This window comes from Jaculus jaculus, chromosome 16, assembly GCF_020740685.1.
Source record: "Jaculus jaculus isolate mJacJac1 chromosome 16, mJacJac1.mat.Y.cur, whole genome shotgun sequence".
Classification (NCBI taxonomy): domain Eukaryota; kingdom Metazoa; phylum Chordata; class Mammalia; order Rodentia; family Dipodidae; genus Jaculus; species Jaculus jaculus.
The window spans coordinates 35,865,596-35,882,790 of record NC_059117.1 but is presented as its reverse complement, the minus strand read 5'-3'; the positions used below and the strand labels follow the sequence as shown (position 1 = coordinate 35,882,790).

Below are 17,195 nucleotides of genomic sequence, written 5' to 3'. Positions count from 1 at the left end.
TCTCAAGGAAATACATGGATGATGAATGATAAAGGAGGGCATTGCAACCTTCTCTTCTGGCCTCTACACACATGCTCCTGGGGCATGAACATTTGCACACACATGTGCATATACAAAAACACTCTACACACACACTACACATGCACACACAATTTTTTCTTCTAAAGAAACCCTTGGTAGACTCTGCTTCTCTCATCAAGCACAATTTACTTACTTTATAATAGCTTCAAAATGAAGAGCTATAGCAGCTTTTCAATTAGCTCTTCAATTTATATTTTAGGATTTTTATATTTCTTAGTGCACAGCAGCATATTTGATAATATCAGTAAACAGCACAGCATAGTAGGTAGGTATTAGATTTCTTGAACTCCAACTCCAATCCCAGATTTTTCAGGTAGTAACTATGACTTCAAACAAGTGTTGACTATGATGGCATGTTTCTTATTTGTGACCAGACAGCACAACATAAGAACATAAAGAAACATTCCTATTTTTCATGATGTTGTTATTAATAATGGTATCTTTATTCTGCCCCTGATACATGAAAACTCATTAAAAAGCCTACTTTGGAAAATGGTGATATAATACTTACTGAACTTGATGCTGTCTGGGCTAGTGGGTTTCCTCTTAAAATTTTTATCTAAAAAAGGCTTCAATGGTCAATATCTTTAAAGTTAAGTGGGGATACTTATCACCAGGCTTCTTTCCTTTTTCTTCTTCTTTTTTTTTTTTTTTTTTGAGGTAGGGTTTCACTCTAGCCCATGCTGACCTGGAATTCACTATGTAGTCTCAGGGTGACCTGGAACTCACAGTGATCCTCCTACCTCTGCCTCCCGAGTGCTGGGATTAAAGGCATACGCCACCATGCTCAGCTCCTTTTCTTTATTAAAGTATATAATAAGGATTTTCAAAATGAGCCAAGAATCTTACCAAGACAATTTGAAGCATCAACTTGTTCTTTCAAAAAATCAACGCACATTTTCTTCACAGGTTCAATCTGGTACTGATTTGCTGCATCCAACAAAGACTGAACATTGTTGCTATTCACAGAAATTCTGTAAATAAGTTAAAGTCAACATTAATTTCACGTAATTTTTTTATCACCTAAATAATAGTATTACTATAGAATGTATCCTAGTATTGTAAAGGATTCTCATATGCCTCCAAATTTAGTTTTTTGTTCTGAAGAATCTGGAGCACACACATTTTTACAACAATGCTTCACTATGGTAGATCCCAACATGATTTGTGTAAGCAGGATGGTTCTTAACTCACCTAGCAGTGTAAGCAAATTCCACAAGTTGTTCAATAATGTCAGCTTCAGCATCTTTGAGTTCTACTTCAAAGGACTTCGATTCAAGCATGTTAGCTGCAATGAGAGGAAACATCAAGGGCATTGTAAATATAAATATATTGTAATGTAAATGTAACTGTGGAACTGGAGTATTCCACACTATGTTAAATATGGAGAAACAACAGGACAGAAAAACTAAGTAAAAACTAATGTGCCATTTTTGAAGTGCACAATAATTTAAGCACTTTATTAAAATACAGTGAACAACAAAGTTAGATTCAATTTTCTCCCAATTCATAGTGATTAAGTTACACTCTTAAAATGTTATCAGCAAAATGCCTCTGATACAGCTGAAACAAACCCATATAGTCATCTATTGCACCAAAGTTCTCATTTTTCTAGAAATCCTCATAGAGAGATAGAATATAAGGGAAAATTTGAGCCAGATGTTATTTAGCCAGACAAAATAATAATATAAGAGCCAGAGGTGGTGTTGCATATCTGTAATCCCAGCACTCAACAGGCTGGGACAGGGGGATCACTGAAAGTTCAAGGCCAGCCTGGTCTAAGTTATAAGATCTTCTCTTAAAATAAATACATAAAAATATTTATGGGTGTGGTGGTGCATGCCTTTGCCCCAGCACTCAGGAGGCTGAGGTAGGAGGATTACTTTGAGTTTGAGGTCAGCCAGGGGGTGCAGACTACACAGTAAGTTACAGATTCCTGGGCTGAGTGAAAACAAAGCAAAATCATAAAAGAATACTAAGTAGTAGAACCAGACTTGACTCTGAGTCCCAACTCAAATCAGACTCTTTCTTTTATCTATCTATACTGTTATATTTCATTTTTTTTCTTCTGTTTCTTTTTGAAGCATACATTGCTACATATAATGTCATGATATATATGTTTATTTTTATTCACTTTTCTGTTTTTCTACCTCAGGTAGAAACTGTATTGTCACTATCAAAGACATTAGGTACTTAGATCTGAACAAAGAACATTTTTTTTCTCTGATCCAGTTATCACCTGACATTTTTTAATCTTCTGGGTTATTTGAATATTTATTGCTTTATTTATTTTTGTATGTATGTATGTGTGAGCGCAGGCAGGCATGTACCAAGCCAATCATGTGGAGGTGAGAGGACAACTTCCTTCTTTTCTTGCTGTTTCATCTCCTTTGAGGCAAGGTTTCTCTGGATCTTAATCTGCTGCCTAGGAAATTCTCTTATCTCTGCCTCCCAGCTTATCTTCAAAGCTAGCCACAGCTTTAGGCTTTTGTTTTTAAAACATGGAGTCTGAGGATCAAACTCAGGTACAGAAGCTTAAGTCAAAAGTACTTGATCCATTGAGCAATTTCCCTAGTCCCTCTTTGCTTTCAAAAAATATATGACATTTTTATTTAGTTTCTACCCAATACTCATAGAAAAAAAATAATAGCAGGTTTTACCTTAAGATACTCACTTGTGAACATTAAGTTAAAAAAATGACTGGCTGCAGCAAGGACAACGCGATGAGCAGGTATTTTTCTTTCCTGGACCATGAGGATGACATCGCACAGTGTTTTCTAATCAAAGAATTTGTGTAAAATTAAAAAGGGCTTACTAGTTCTAGCTTATGTATAGTATACATACACACACACATATATGTAAGTGTATGTTATACATACATATATATGCATATATGTCAAAAAAGTGCTTACTAAATATTTTACATTTATTTCCTATCTAAAATTTGGTACATTTCCCAGTAGTCAGGAGAAAACCAAATTCCTCACAATTAGAAACAACAAACCTACTCAATTGAGCATGCTAGCACACATCTGTAATCCCAGCTCTTCAGGTAGAGGGAGCGAGAACTAAGAAAGTTGCATGGCAATCTTGAGGCCATCTTATGCCATAAAGGAAGATTCTATCTTATCCTAAATAATCTCCCCCCACAAAAAAGAAAAAAGTCCATTATTCTTTCAAGGAAATCAAAACTTTCCCCCTAATTTTAAGGTCTTTATTGTGAGCTTTGCTGGAGAAAATTAAATAACCTAATAGTAGCCCCTGACAATTTTTCAAGCATCACAATCTGTTTTTATGATTTTTTTCAAACTATTTATCCTTGATGAAAATCCAGAGCATATACATTTCCCAAGAAAATAGCCATCATAGCTCCAGCTTGAATGAGACAAGATGAAGAATGCACAGAATGGATGAATTAAATATTCCTTCAGCAATTTTTTTCCTTAAATAATTTCTGTTAAACACACTTCTGATAGAAGTTGGATAGCTGCCAGTTTTAAATTGTAGGTTCTGACTAAGGCCAAAGCAGGCTAAGGTCACTCTAGGCTAAAGAAAGAAGGCAGGTCTATAGTTAACAACCAAAAGTGTTACAGATCTTATAGAATGATATGAATCTTAAGAAAAAGTAAATGCTATTTTGGTCAATAAAATATTCTTTATTTGAGAGAGACAGAAAGAGGAAGGGAGGGAATATGAGTGTATGAACATACCAGGGCCTCTTGCCACTGCAAACTAACTCTAGACACATGCACTACTTTGTGCATCTGGCTTTATGTGAGTACTGGGGAATCAATCAAACCTGGGCCATCAAGCTTTGCAAGCAAGTGCCTTTAATTGATCCATCTCTCCAGACCAAATAAAACACTCTTCCCACACCTCTCAAGGTAAGGTTTTGCTCTAGCTCAGGCTGACCTGAAATTCACTATTAGTCTCAAGGTGCCAAATAAAACATTCTTTTAAAAAAAAAATTATTTATTTATTTGACAGAGAAAAACAGGCTGGGGGTGGGGGGGAGAGAAAGGGAAAGAATGGGCGTGCCAGGGCCTCCAGCCACTACAAATGAACTCCAGATGCATGCACCACCTTGTGCATCTGGCTTACATGGGTCCCGGGGAATTGAACTTGGGTCTTTTGGCATTGCAGGCAAGTTCCTTAACCACTAAGCTATCTATCCAGTCCCAAATAAAACTTTCTTAATGAAGATAAAGCTAAAGCTATAATATATTTAGTTAAGGCTCACAGAACATTTTGTGCCTACAATATGTTAAGGTCTCTCCTAAGCACAGGGAATATGAGGCAAGTAACATATTTAGAGTGAAAAGAATATCCTGTTACAGGTCAAGGGAAATGGTTCAGCAGTTAAAGGTGTTTGCTTGCAAAGCTTGCCAGACGAGGTTCAATATAAAACCATGATCTGAAATTCATTGGTAGTGGCATGAAGCCCTGGCATGCTTACACCCACTTCCCCTTCTCTGCTTGTAAATAATTTAAAAAAGAAAATCCTATATTACATATCTGGGTAATGGTTTAGTAGCTTAGCTTATACGGCTTTTTCAAATTTTAAGTATTTTACTAAACAGCGAGTGTTACCTTATTAGTATTTTACTAATACAGTTTTTTGAGAACTTGCCATTTGCTACTTTATTTTGTGAATAAAATCCAAGTAAGGTGTTAATGTTTGGAAAAGGAAAGGAAACAAGCCCCAAATATCAGGTTAAAAGTTGAGGAAAATTTCACTTTTATAGCTTATTTGGTAATTTATTTAAAAAAGACTCACAGAGATTAATCACTAGCTACTAATGGGATTTTCCACAAAATACAGAGCTAAGCCAAAATGTAGTAAAAACATTTACTCCAACATATAAGGCTTGTGGGTGAAATGAACTTACTAAAGGGGGAGAAATGCAGATCTTTGTCTGGTAGGTGAGACTAAGATAATGTGCAGTTGTACATCAACGATGGACACATGAGGATGGAGGAGGAGGAGTCATGAAAATCCAAATGGTACATGTATGCAAGAAATGAGATAGCAAGGGTTTACCTTGCTACTACCTGCATAGGAAGAAGTATGTCCACAGACAGTGCAAAGAGATAGAGACCCAGGTTAAACAATATGAAAGGTAACAAGTCCTAGGGTACTGAAGAATAAGAAACTAAAAACAACAAAACCCACTAACATCTCTACAATACATAGTCAGTGGTTAAACTTAAGGGGGAAAAAAAACCATGTGATTCTTCTGTTCACATCCTCCTGTATTTGTTGTATCTGTGTCTATTGCTGTCAGCTTTTGAGTCTTTAATCTTTCATCAACAGTATAGATTTTGTGCAACTGCTATGGTTTGAATGTTCCTTCCATATCTCAGGTTGAAATCTAATTGCTCTTGTATTTGCTATTAAGAGGTGGGATCCAGGGCTGGAGAGACACCTCTGTGAGTTAAGAAGACTTACAATGCACACATGAGGACTTGGGTTCAATTTCCACAAGGCAGCATATGCTTGTAACCCCAACACTGGAGGAGGGGGCAGAGACAGGAGGATAGCTGAGGATCCCTGGTCAGCTAGTCAAATGATAAATGAGGAGTTCCAAGTTCAATGAGAGACTCTGTCTCAAGGATATAAGGCAGGCGGGGTGTGGTGGCACACGCCTTTAATCCCAGCACTCAGGAAGCAGAGGTAGGAGGATCACCATGAGTTGGAGGCCACCCTGGGACTCCATAGTGAATTCCAGGTCAACCTGGGCTAGAGTGAGACCCTACCTCGAAAACCCAAAAACAAACAAACAAACAAAAACCAAAAAAAAAACCCCTACACAATATAAGGCAGAAAAGCAATAGAAGACACTGTGTGTCTTCCTCTGACCTCTGCTCATTTACATATGGGACACACATCTGCACATATGTGGCATATACCACACGAATAAAAATAAAAATCACACGGCTCCAATAAAAAAGAAAAAAAGGGCAGGACCTGTAAGAGATGGTTAGATCATGAGAGATCTCCCTTCAAGAGTAGATAAAAGGTATCACTACAGGAGTGAATTAGTCATTGTGGAAGTGTAACCCTGGATAGAATGATGAGTCTGCCCAGATTTCCTCTGACTTGTATAGATGCACCTTGCCCTCTGTCTTCCGCTATGGGATAACACAAAGGTTCTTGCCAAATGCTGGCTTCAAGCTTCATGAACTCAATAAATTTCTATTGTTTATAAAAAATATCCTGTATTCTGTTATACCATAGTAGAAGACAATCTAAAACAGCGATTAAAGTTCTAAGATTATTCTTGGTAGTGCTTAGCTTAATCTTTCATATTTATTATAACATATTTCTCCCCACAAATACTATCTTATGCCATGTTATTGTCCTTGCTGTCTTCTCTCTTCTTTAGCTGCCTGTTAAAATAGCCACTGCTATTTGGGTCACATTTTTAGCACAATTTTTTTGTCCTTAGGAACTTGACACATCTGTCACATGTTTACTAACTGAATCCAGAACATTTTAATAAAATGTTAGAAAGGCAGGAAGAAACCAATAACATTTATTCTACCAATATAATCAGTCACATAAATAGGTTAAGAGAGAAAACCTATGTAGAAAAATTTCAAATGGTGCTGAAAGGTCATGTGAAAAAATTTAAAAGCCAGCTGGGCATGGTGGCGCACAGCTTTAATCCCAGCACTTGGGAGGCAGAGGTAGAAGACAGCTGTGAGTTCGAGAACATTCTGAGACTACATAGTGAATTCCAGGTCAGCCTGGACTAGAGTGAGACCCTACCTTAAAAAACTAAAAAATAACAAATAAAATAAAAGCCATTTCCTGAGGTTAATAAATGAAAGTGTCTATATACTGAAGATCATTCATAAGAAGGCAATAGCAGGCAACACACATAGTTAAAACAGGAGAGGTGTTCTCAATTAAATTTGAGACAAGGTATATATATCATTAGAATAATTCAACATTGTTTTGGAAATTTTTTTTTTTTTTGGAAATTTTAAGACAAATCAACTTCTACTTGTAGAATTACATGAAGTCTGTAAGACGGCCAAACATAAATAAGGTAAATATGAAAAGGCAATTCATGGGCTGGAGAGATGGTTTAATGGTTAAGTGCTTGCCTAAGGAACCCAGTTCGAGGCTCGGTTTCCCAGGATCCACGTAAGCCAGATGCACAAGGTGGCACATGCATCTTGAGTTTGTTTGCAGTGGCTAGAGGCCCAGGCATGCCCATTCTCTATCTATCAGCCTCTTTCTCTGTCTGTTGCTCTCAAACACATAAATAAAAATAAACAAAGCACTCCTTCCTATCCTTTAAAAAAAAATCTTAAAAAAGAAGAAAATGCAACTCATAACCTGTGTGTGAGAACTAAGCAAGAAACACAAACAAAAGGACAAAAGGCAAAGTTATACCAACAACAAAATAATTATTAAGAAGAAACTGTGGCAGGTGAGACTGTGCAGAGGTTAAAGGTGCTTGCTTACAAAGCCTAACCATCTGGGTTCCATTCTCCGGGACCCATGTAAAGTCAGAAGCACCAAGTTTTTTTTTTTCTTTGCAGTGGCAAGATGCCCTGATATGCCCATTCTCTCTGCCTGTGCTTGCAAATGAATAACAACAACAACAACAACAACAACAACAACTAAAAAACGTGAGAGATTTTCATTTAGTGGAGATTTGGTATATGATAGAGAATCCATTTTGAAAATGTGGTGAACAGAGCCTGGGGAGATGGCTTAGCAGTAAGGTGCTTGCTTGCAATGCCTAGTGATCTGGGTTTAATTCACCAGTACCCATGTAAAAGCCAGATGCGCAATGTGGCACATGTGTCTGGAATTTGTTTGTAGCAGCTAGAGGCCCTGGAGTGTCCGTCTTCCCTCCTCCCTCCTCCCCTTTCTCTCTCTCCTTGCAAATGAATAAATATACATTTTAAAAAGAAAGAAAGAAGGAAAATGTGAACAGAATAAAGGACCCAGATGTAATCCCAGGCAGCTACAGCCATGTGATTTTTGACATGCCAAAAATATTTAGTGAAGAAAAGACAGCTACTTAACAAATGGAGCTGGGAAAGTAGAATATTTATATGTCAAAGGATGAAAATAGATCTGTTATCTCTCTCCAAGTGCAAGAATCATCTTGACATGGAATCAAAGACCTTAACACCAGATCTGAAACTACTAGAGGGAAAAGTAGGGGAAACACTTCAACATACAGACATGGGCAAGGACTTTCTGAATAGAACCCCAGTTGCTCAGGAAGAGAGGTCACTAATCAACCCTTGGGACCTCATGAATTTTTTTTAAAGTGCTTGCAGGGGCTGAAAAGATAGCTTAGCAGTTATGGCACTTGCCTGTGAAGCCCAAGGACCCAGGTTCAATTCCCTAGAACCCAGGCAAGCCAGATGCACATGGTGACACATGCATCTGGAGTTCATTTGCAGTGGCTAGAGGCCATGGTGTACCCATTCTCTCTATCTGCCCCTTTCCCTCCCTCTTTCTCAAATAAATAAAATTTTAAAAAGCACTTATACAGCAAAGGACACTGTGAATAGAGCAAAGACACAGCCTACAGAATGGGAAAAATCCTTGCCAGCTGTCAGAGGATTAATATCTAGGATATACAAAAACTCAAAAAGCTAAATAATAAACTAAACAAACCAATCAAAACATGGGCTATAGAACTGAATAGAGAGGGCTCAAAAGAACAAATATAAATGGCCAATAAACATTCAAAAAATATGTTTTAGATCCATAGCCATCAGGAAAATGCAAATTAAAATCACAGATTCCATCTCATTCCTGTCAAGATGGCTATCACCAAGAAACCAAGTAAAAATACATGCGGCCCAGGGTGTAAGCAAAGAACCTTTCTCCATTGCTGGTAGGAATGTAAACTACCAAGGCCATTGTCGAAATCAGTGTGGAGATTCCTGAGACAGCTAAAAATAGATTTATCATATATCTAGCTATACCACTCCTTGGTATATACCCTAAGGACTCTACTCATTACTATAGAGATATTTGCTCATCAATATTTATTGCTGCTCTAGTCACAACAGGTAGGAAATGGAAGCAGCCTAGATAGCCATTAACTGATGAATGGATAATGAAGATGTGAAATCTTTTTTTTTTAATTAATTAATTTATTTATTTTAACTTTTTTTTAATTGACAACTTCCATAATTGTAGACAATAACCCATGGTAATTCCCTCCCTCCCCCCACTTTCCCCTTTGCAACTCCACTGTCCATCATACCCCTCTCAATCAGTCTCTCTTTTATTCTGAGGTCGTCATCTTTTCCTCCTATTATGAGGGTCTAGTGTAGGTAGTGTCAGATGCTGCGAGGTCGTGGAGATCCAGCAGTCCCATTTACATGAGAGCTGTCCTCCCCCTGCTGTCACTGCCCAGCATTCGTCTCCAAACTTCGGGAAGCAGGGGTCAGGGGCCCACCCTCATTTGCTGATAAGGAAAGTGACTTCTCATCCAAGGAGGAGAACAGAAGTTTGGCCAAGGCCAGGCACCTGGCTAGCAGTCAACCTATGTGGAATTTGTCCCTGGTTTCTAGAACTCTAGCAATTACCTCATCTTGGCTCTGCCACGGGTGGCATCACCTCATCATGTGGGTTCAAGCTCCTTTACTTTGTGCTCTCAGAGAAATCTTTCAAGGAAAGTTCAAGTTGCTGGCTTGTGAAGAGGTCTGTAGGGTTTTTTTTGTTTTTTTTTTTTTTCTTACAGTGCTAAGGAGTGAGCCCAGGGCTAGGTGCTCAACCACTGAGCAGCCCCAGCCCCACATCTGTACATTGTTTTTAATATTTATTTTTATTTGTTTGAGAGAGGGAAAGAGGCAGAGTGAGTGAGAGAGAAAGAGAGAGAATGGGCATTCCCAGGCTTCCGGCCACTGCAAACGAATTCCAGATGCATGTGCCACCTTGTGCATCTGGCTTATGTGGGTACTGGGGAATCAAACTGAGATCCTCTGGCTTTGTAGGCAAGCACCTTAACCACTAAGCCATCTCTGCAGCCCACACATCTGTACATAATAAAGGCAGGTGGGGGGTTCTCTTGGAGGCAGTGCCTGAGCTTTTCTTTGGGGAAGGGGCAAGAGTGAATGTTTTGGGGATGAGACAGAAGCAGGAAAAGGAAATGGAAGTGTGAGTGGGAGTCAGAAATTCACCATCATCCTTCCCTCACGTCTAGCTCACACTAAAGGATTCATCAAATCATGTTCAGATGGCTCAGGATTGTACTTCTTTTGCTTATTACCCCATGCTCTTGGGTTCTATAGTATTTCTATAATTATGAATAGTGTTGCACTGTAATATATCAGGTAGAGCTATATGTATGGAAAATTTTGATCTGTTTTTTAAGAGGTGTATCCTTAAAGTTGCATCTTACAGAATTATAGGCAATGAAGCTAATAGTAAACTGTATTTAATAAATCATACCCTGCTCATTTGAATTTGGAAAAAGTCTAGCATATCCAGTAGTTTCAGGGACTTCACTTTAACTTAAAAAGTTCTGATGTATTTAATTTATAAATTTTGGACTGATATAATAGAACTTTGGAAAACTATAAAATGCCTTGTTAATGTGTGTGTTCCTATGTAAAACACATGACTTCTCCTGCGTGTCTTTTCAAAAATTAAAGAAATGCACATTAAAAAAAAGTGGGCTGGAGAGATAGCTCAACCTGGGTTCAATTCCCTACTACCCATAAAGCCAGAAGCACAAAATGGTGCATGCATGTACAGTCTGTTTGCAGTGACTGGAGGCCCTGGCATGCCCATTCTCTCTCTGCTTGCAAATAAATAAACAAACTTGAAAAAAAGTGAATGCGGTTCTGGTGGTTTGATTGAGGTGTCCCCCATAAACTTAGGTGTTCTGGGGGGTAGGTCCCCAGGTGATGGAGATTTGGGAATTAATGCCTCCTGGAGGGAGTGTCTTGTTGGAGGTGGGCTTATGGGTGTTATAGCCAGTTTCCCCACTCTCCTGTTGCTATTGTCCACTTTATATTGCCCAGGGGGTGATGTCCACCCTCTACTCATGCCATCGTTTTCCCCTGCCATTGTGGAGCTGCTGGCCCCAATGGAGTTTTCCAGGATTGTGAGTAGCCTAGATGGAGGGGCGGAATTGGAAGTCCAGAGACTTGCTGCTGGTTAGTGTTATTGGATTGGGAGACTTGTCACTAACTAGAGTTGTTGGACTTGGAGCTACAGTTTGGTATTTGCCCTGTTTACATCGTGCATTGCTTGAGTATTTCTTTGCTATGCCCAATGTCATCTTTTGCAGTGTGAATGTTTATTCTGTGCCATTATGGTTTTTTTGGGGGTGGGGTTGGTATTATGGCTCAGTTAAAAGATCTTGGACTAGGGGACTGTTTGAACATCAATGGAATTGGCAAAAACAAACTATGGGAAATTTTAAAGTTGGATGAATACATTTCATTTTATATCATGTATAGTTATTAGTTTGGGGGGGACCAGGGGTAGATGTGGTGGTTTGATTCAGGTGTCCCCCATAAACTTAGGTGTTCTGCAAGTTAGGTTCCACAGCTGATGGCAATTGGGAATTAATGCCTCCTATAGGGAGTGTGTTGTTGGGGACGGGCTTATGTGTGTTATAGCCAGTTTCCCCATGCCAGTGTTTGGCACACTCTCCTTTTGCTATGTCGGCCAGGGGTTGATGTCTACCCTCTGCTCATGCCATCATTTTCCCTGTCATCATGGAGTTTCCCCCTTCAGCCTGTAAGCCAAAATAAACTACTTTTTCCCCCATAAGCTGCTCTTAGTTGGGTGATTTCTACCAGCAATGCAAACTGGACTGCATAATGCCATATTAATGACTCAAAAAACTCCCCTGCTAAGTATTTCCTAACAAATGCAAACACACACACACAACCAAAATGACATATACAAAATGTAAAAAAACCATTCAAAGCAGTACTATTCTTTTTAAAAAAATTTTTTTGTTCATTTTTTAATTTTATTTATTGGAGAGTGACAGAGAAAGAGGCAGGGGGAGGGAGGGAGGGAGAGAGAGAGAGGGGGAGGGAGGGAGGGGATGGGCACGCCAGGGCTTCCAGTCACTGCAAACTCCAGACATGTGTGCCCCCTTGTGCATCTGGCTAACATAGGTCCTGGGGAATCAAGCCTTGAACCAGGATCCTTAGGCTTCACAGGCAAGCGCTTAACCGCTAATCCATCTCTCCAGCCCGGCAGTACTATTCTTCATAGTGCCAAAGGGGCTATAACTTAAATCCCATGATAAAATGGATAAATCATGGTGTATTCATACAATGAAATACTGCATACTCTAAGGATGAACTAGTATTATACCCAAAAACACTTATGAATATCCTAATGTTGGTTTTAAGAGTCTGAAGCATAGGGTGGGGGGCAGATGTAGCTCAGTGGTAGAGCTCTTGCCTAGCATGTGCAAGGCTTTAAGTATGATCCCTAGTAATGTTTAAAAGAAAAAAAGAAAGAACAAGAAAACACAAGAGTATATGTTGCATACTTCCACGTATTTTATTCATAAAAATGAACCCAGAGACTAGGAAGATGGCACAGTTTGTCTGTTATGCAACTGTAGACTTGAGGCCGGGGTCCCAGAACCCATGTAAAAGCTGGGTGTGATGGTGCACATCTCTAATCTCAGCACTGGGGTGGAGTCAAGTACACTGGCTAGCTAATCTAGCTGAATCGGTAAACTCCAGGTCCAATGAGAGGCCCTGCTTAAAAACAAAGGAGAATGATTGAGAAGACACCTGATTCTGACTTCATATGCATATCAGCATACATATGCCCCTCTTTTCCACCCACAAAAAAAGAACCTATAATAAAAGAGAAGTGGTTAGCATAGGGAAGAGGTTATGAGGGATTTCTTTTGAACTAGCCATGCTCTATTCTTATTGTTGGTAGTGTGTTCACTTTGTGATTAAGCTTCATGTCAATTTGTGCCTCTTGTATTTTATACTTCACTAGAAAGTTTACTTCACTAATAAAAGTCTAGGGGCTGGGAAGACGGCTTCACAGTTAAAGGCCCTAAACTGTAAAGCCTATTGGTCAGGGCTCAACTCCCCAGCACCCATGTAAAGCCAAGTGCAAAGTGGAGCATAAATCTGTGATCCCAACTTGGCAAACAATAGGAGGTTGAAGTCAAAAGAATCCACAGTGAGGTGTAGTCTGACATTCATTCACTTAGTCTGGTGGATCCTTTACACCAGCTCTTAATGTTGTCTCAAAGAAGGTATGTTGTAGACACCTTAAAGCTGTCCTCTGACTTCCACATGCACACACACAAATTAAAATAATAACAAAAGTCTAAAAGAAAACCAAAGCAAAAACATGCAGGAAAAATCTTCATAAGAAGATAAAGTTGCTGGCTCTGCAGAACTTCCTTCTGTTTTATGTACATAATTGGCTATTTTACTACTGCTTTGATTTGTCCTTACTAAAATGAATGTTGAAACTCATGTACACTTGCAAATTAAATTTGGCCCCAAAGTAGAGCCCTTTAGAGGTAATTAGGTCATGAGGGCTCCACTTTCATGAAAAAAATTAATGTAGTTTCCACAAGTGACTTAATAATCATGAAAGTAGGTTATCACTATAAAGTACGCCAGTCACTTTCCCTCAGTGTCAATTGTTCTCTCACAGACACATACTTCTCTTCTGCACCAAGCTAATTCCTTTCTGGTTATGCTACAGTATGTGGTCCTTATCAGAAGTCATGTCTTGGACCTCCAGAGTTGTCCATAAATTTTTATAATTGTCCATTCTCAGATAGTTTTTCTTAGCAACAGATAATGGACTGATACAGCTACACAAAAATAAAATGACTTAAGTCATGTTACCACAAAGTAAATTAATGGCAGAACAGGGACTGGAACCGAGGCATACTAATTTTAGGTGATTCTCAAATTCTTGAAAGAATATCTCTGGGTGTATGCAGAAGACCCTTGTCATCTAAGCACTCATTATCTTCATACATAATGCCATGAGATTATAAGAGGAAACAAAAACAGAATGGAAATTTGGGGATTCAAAATATTTAACTAAGAACAAGAACACTTAGAAAATTGGTCCTCATTCAAATATCTCTCCTCTGGCCCAGACCAGCTTTGGCCTCTGCCAATTCCCAACAATTGCCCTTGTCAGTCATTCTTGGTGAAATCATTCCTGAGTTCTTATTCCAAACAAAACAATGCTATGTGGGCTGGAGAGATGGCTGAGCTGTTAAGGTGCTTACCTGCAATGCTTTAAGGACCTGAGTTTTATTCCCCAGTACCCACATAAACACCAGATGTACAAAGTGGCCCATGTGTGTGGAGTTCATTTGTGGTGGCTGGAGGCCCTGGCATGCCCCATTCTCTCTCATATCAATCAAATGGAAAGTGAAACTATGCATTCCTACATCTATATGTAGGAACCCAAGAAGCTCATAAAAGCCTAAAACATATCCAAGTCAATGATAAAAGAAAAAAAAAAAACAAACAAACCAGAGCTGGAGGCTCTGGTGTGCCCATTCTCTCATAAATAAATAAAATATATTTTAAAATAAGGAAAAAGAAAACAGTTTAAGGTAAATTAACCATTGTGACAGAGATCCTTGATGACTCATAAAGTATCCATTTTCCTCTTCCTCCTTAGTAGCAGAATCTTGATTTTTCTGCAACTATGATTTAGTAGCTGCATTTTCATTTTAACAGTAAACATGTCACAACAGTCTAAAGCTAAATCCAAGAAGTCAATGTTAATCAATTTTTAAACCCAAAGGGCTAAACATAGTCTTGGACAAACCCACCCTCCTCAAGTAAACAGCTGATGCTGCAACCTTACTGCATTCTAAGAAATGAGGCAATGTTTTCCAAAGCTGCAGTCTGCAGATGAAAACAAGTTTAGGAATGGGAGGGTATCAGTGAACCGCATCCAACTATAGTACATACATTACATGCCGACCCATGGCTGGGTGTGGTGGTGTACACCTTTAATCTCAGGACTTGAGAGGCAGAGGTAGGAGGATCACTGTGAGTTCAAGGCCAGCCTGAGACTATATAGTGAATTCCTGGTCAGCTTGGACTAGAGGGGGACCCTACCTCGAAAAAAACCAAACTCAAACCAAAAAGAAAGGTTACATGAAAGGACAGTCATATTAAAAAGATATATATGATAGTAACATAGGGACTTCAGCTATTCAGCACAAAAGCCAGGAAAGATTTTGACATTTCATAACATAAATATAAAATAAGCCATTTAGTCATTCGAAGCCACTTCAGTACAAAGACAAGGGAAGCTTTAAGCATTCAGGGACATGGATATCTACTGCACCAGTGCACTGCGTCAGCAGCTGGTGAACAAAGACGAGCCTGCGGCAGCTAATGTCTGCTTAAAGAAACCAGGAGTTAGTATTTTCATTTAAAAAAAATCTTAAATTGCTCTCTAGTAGTCCATTTAGGTAAATCAGCAGATAAGCAAATTAGGTTTTTCAGTTACTCATGCTCTTATCCCGCTTGGCCCTCTTGAAAATCAAGATCATGGTCAAGAAAACCGCAACATCCCTACAATCTCCTTGCATGGATACCTTCTAAATAAAGCTCACAGAACTTAAAATAAATGAAAAGTAAAAGAAAAAAAAAAAACACCTTAGCTACTTTCTCTATGCTTGCTGGTATGTTTGTTAGATATTTATTTAGAATCCATCCATCCATCAATCAAACCTATCTACCTTTCCCCAGCGTTAAGATGTTCTTTTCATAACCCACCTTTTGGCGACATGCTGCATAACTGCATGAATGCATCACGCATCAAAGACAGAACAAAGATGTCCTCTTTAATTACAGGGTGTCCTCAGAAAACGGTCTTTACCGCTGACTTTCGGCTCTAAATTAAGTCGTACCAGGAGGATTTGTCTCCAATGGGTTCCACCTGGGTAGGACGGGCGGCGGGGCGGGGATCCTTATATAAGTTAAAGCGAAGCTGATTTCAGGCCAAGGGGGCTGCGGTGTGGGCTAGGCCAATGGGGCTTCTCCGCACCAGCTCTCCCGGCACCTTCCCCACGGCTGGCCAATGGACGGCTCCCCGCCTCACAAAGAGACGACTGAAGGCAGGATGTAGTTACACAACCCACCCCGGCCGCCCAAAGCCAGCCAGCCAGCCGCGGGCACGAGAGACGGCACGCGGGGCGAGGAGCGGGCGCGGGGCGTGCGGAGCCGGGACGGCGGCGAGGGCGGGAAGGAACGCGGGTCGCGGTGCCCCGGGCGCGGGTTCCGGCCCGGCCCCCCGCCCGCCCGTCACTCCCACAGAGGCGGTACCTGTTTCCTCATGTTGTTCATGACGCCCATGAAACCCGCCAGCAGCTTCGCTTCTTCTCGAGCAGCAAGTTTCTTCTCGGTCTTCTTCTTACTACTGCTTTTTTCCACCCCAGGGGCGGCCATCCTCCTGCGGGCCACCTCGCGCACCGGGCTCGTCACGCCCGGCGAGGGTTCACCCTCCCCGGGCTCTTGTTTAGCAGAGACCTCCGACCGGGGAGCGTGGCCCCCGGCTTCCGAGATGCCGGCGCGGGACCAACAGATCCCCGCCTCCGTCCGTCCGTCGGTTCGTCTCTCCCTCCCTCAGGAGCCGTGAGCACCACACGGAGGCCGCTCGGCGAGCGTCCCTAGCGAGCGCCAGCCAGGCCGCCGAGCCTGCGTACTTAGCCCGAGGGGGCGGGGCCCGGGCGGGGGCGGGGCGTCCACGTCATCGCCGTGCGTCGCTCCCGCCCCGTCGCGCCGGCCTTGGCGGCTCGTTGGCTGTGTTGCTAGGCGCCGTTCTTTTCCTCTGCCAAAGACCGATTTTTGTCGTGCCTTAGGATACGTGATTATCTGTCTGTTTTGGACCGACTGTACAGTAGAACACGCTAAAATGTCTCCCCCGTACTGGAAAGAGCGCCGGCGTTTTTGTTTCACTGCACTATCACGGTCTGGCATATTGCAGGCGCTGTCAATAAATAGCTATCAAAAATGATTAAGGGAAAAACAAAATCACAAGCTGCAAAAAAAAAGACCTGGTTTTGGATCCAGGAAGCAAGCCCGTAGTCCCATGGAGGTCTCCTGGACCGGCCATGCCTGCCAGATTAATAGGT

The 17,195-nt window shown here is 40.7% G+C and overlaps 1 protein-coding gene across 3 annotated transcripts in view; it reads right to left on the bottom strand.

Moving 5' to 3' along the window:
* The window catches only part of Klhl7 (kelch like family member 7), a 60,233-nt gene extending 43,538 nt beyond the window's left edge, over nucleotides 1–16,695 (bottom strand). Inside the window, exons 1-5 of one of the 3 annotated variants that reach the window (XM_045135870.1) lie at nucleotides 16,387–16,694; nucleotides 15,838–16,000; nucleotides 2,756–2,858; nucleotides 1,276–1,369; nucleotides 931–1,055 (exon numbers count right to left, since the gene is read on the bottom strand). In XM_045135870.1, the coding sequence (XP_044991805.1) occupies nucleotides 931–1,055; nucleotides 1,276–1,369; nucleotides 2,756–2,858; nucleotides 15,838–15,873 (358 nt within the window). In that variant the 5' untranslated portion in view covers nucleotides 15,874–16,000; nucleotides 16,387–16,694. Of the gene's footprint in view, nucleotides 1–930; nucleotides 1,056–1,275; nucleotides 1,370–2,741; nucleotides 2,859–15,837; nucleotides 16,001–16,386 lie in introns of those variants that run through there. The other 2 variants (XM_004652818.2, XM_045135871.1) reach the window with 2 other exon arrangements.
* Nucleotides 16,696–17,195: the final 500 nt, after the last annotated feature.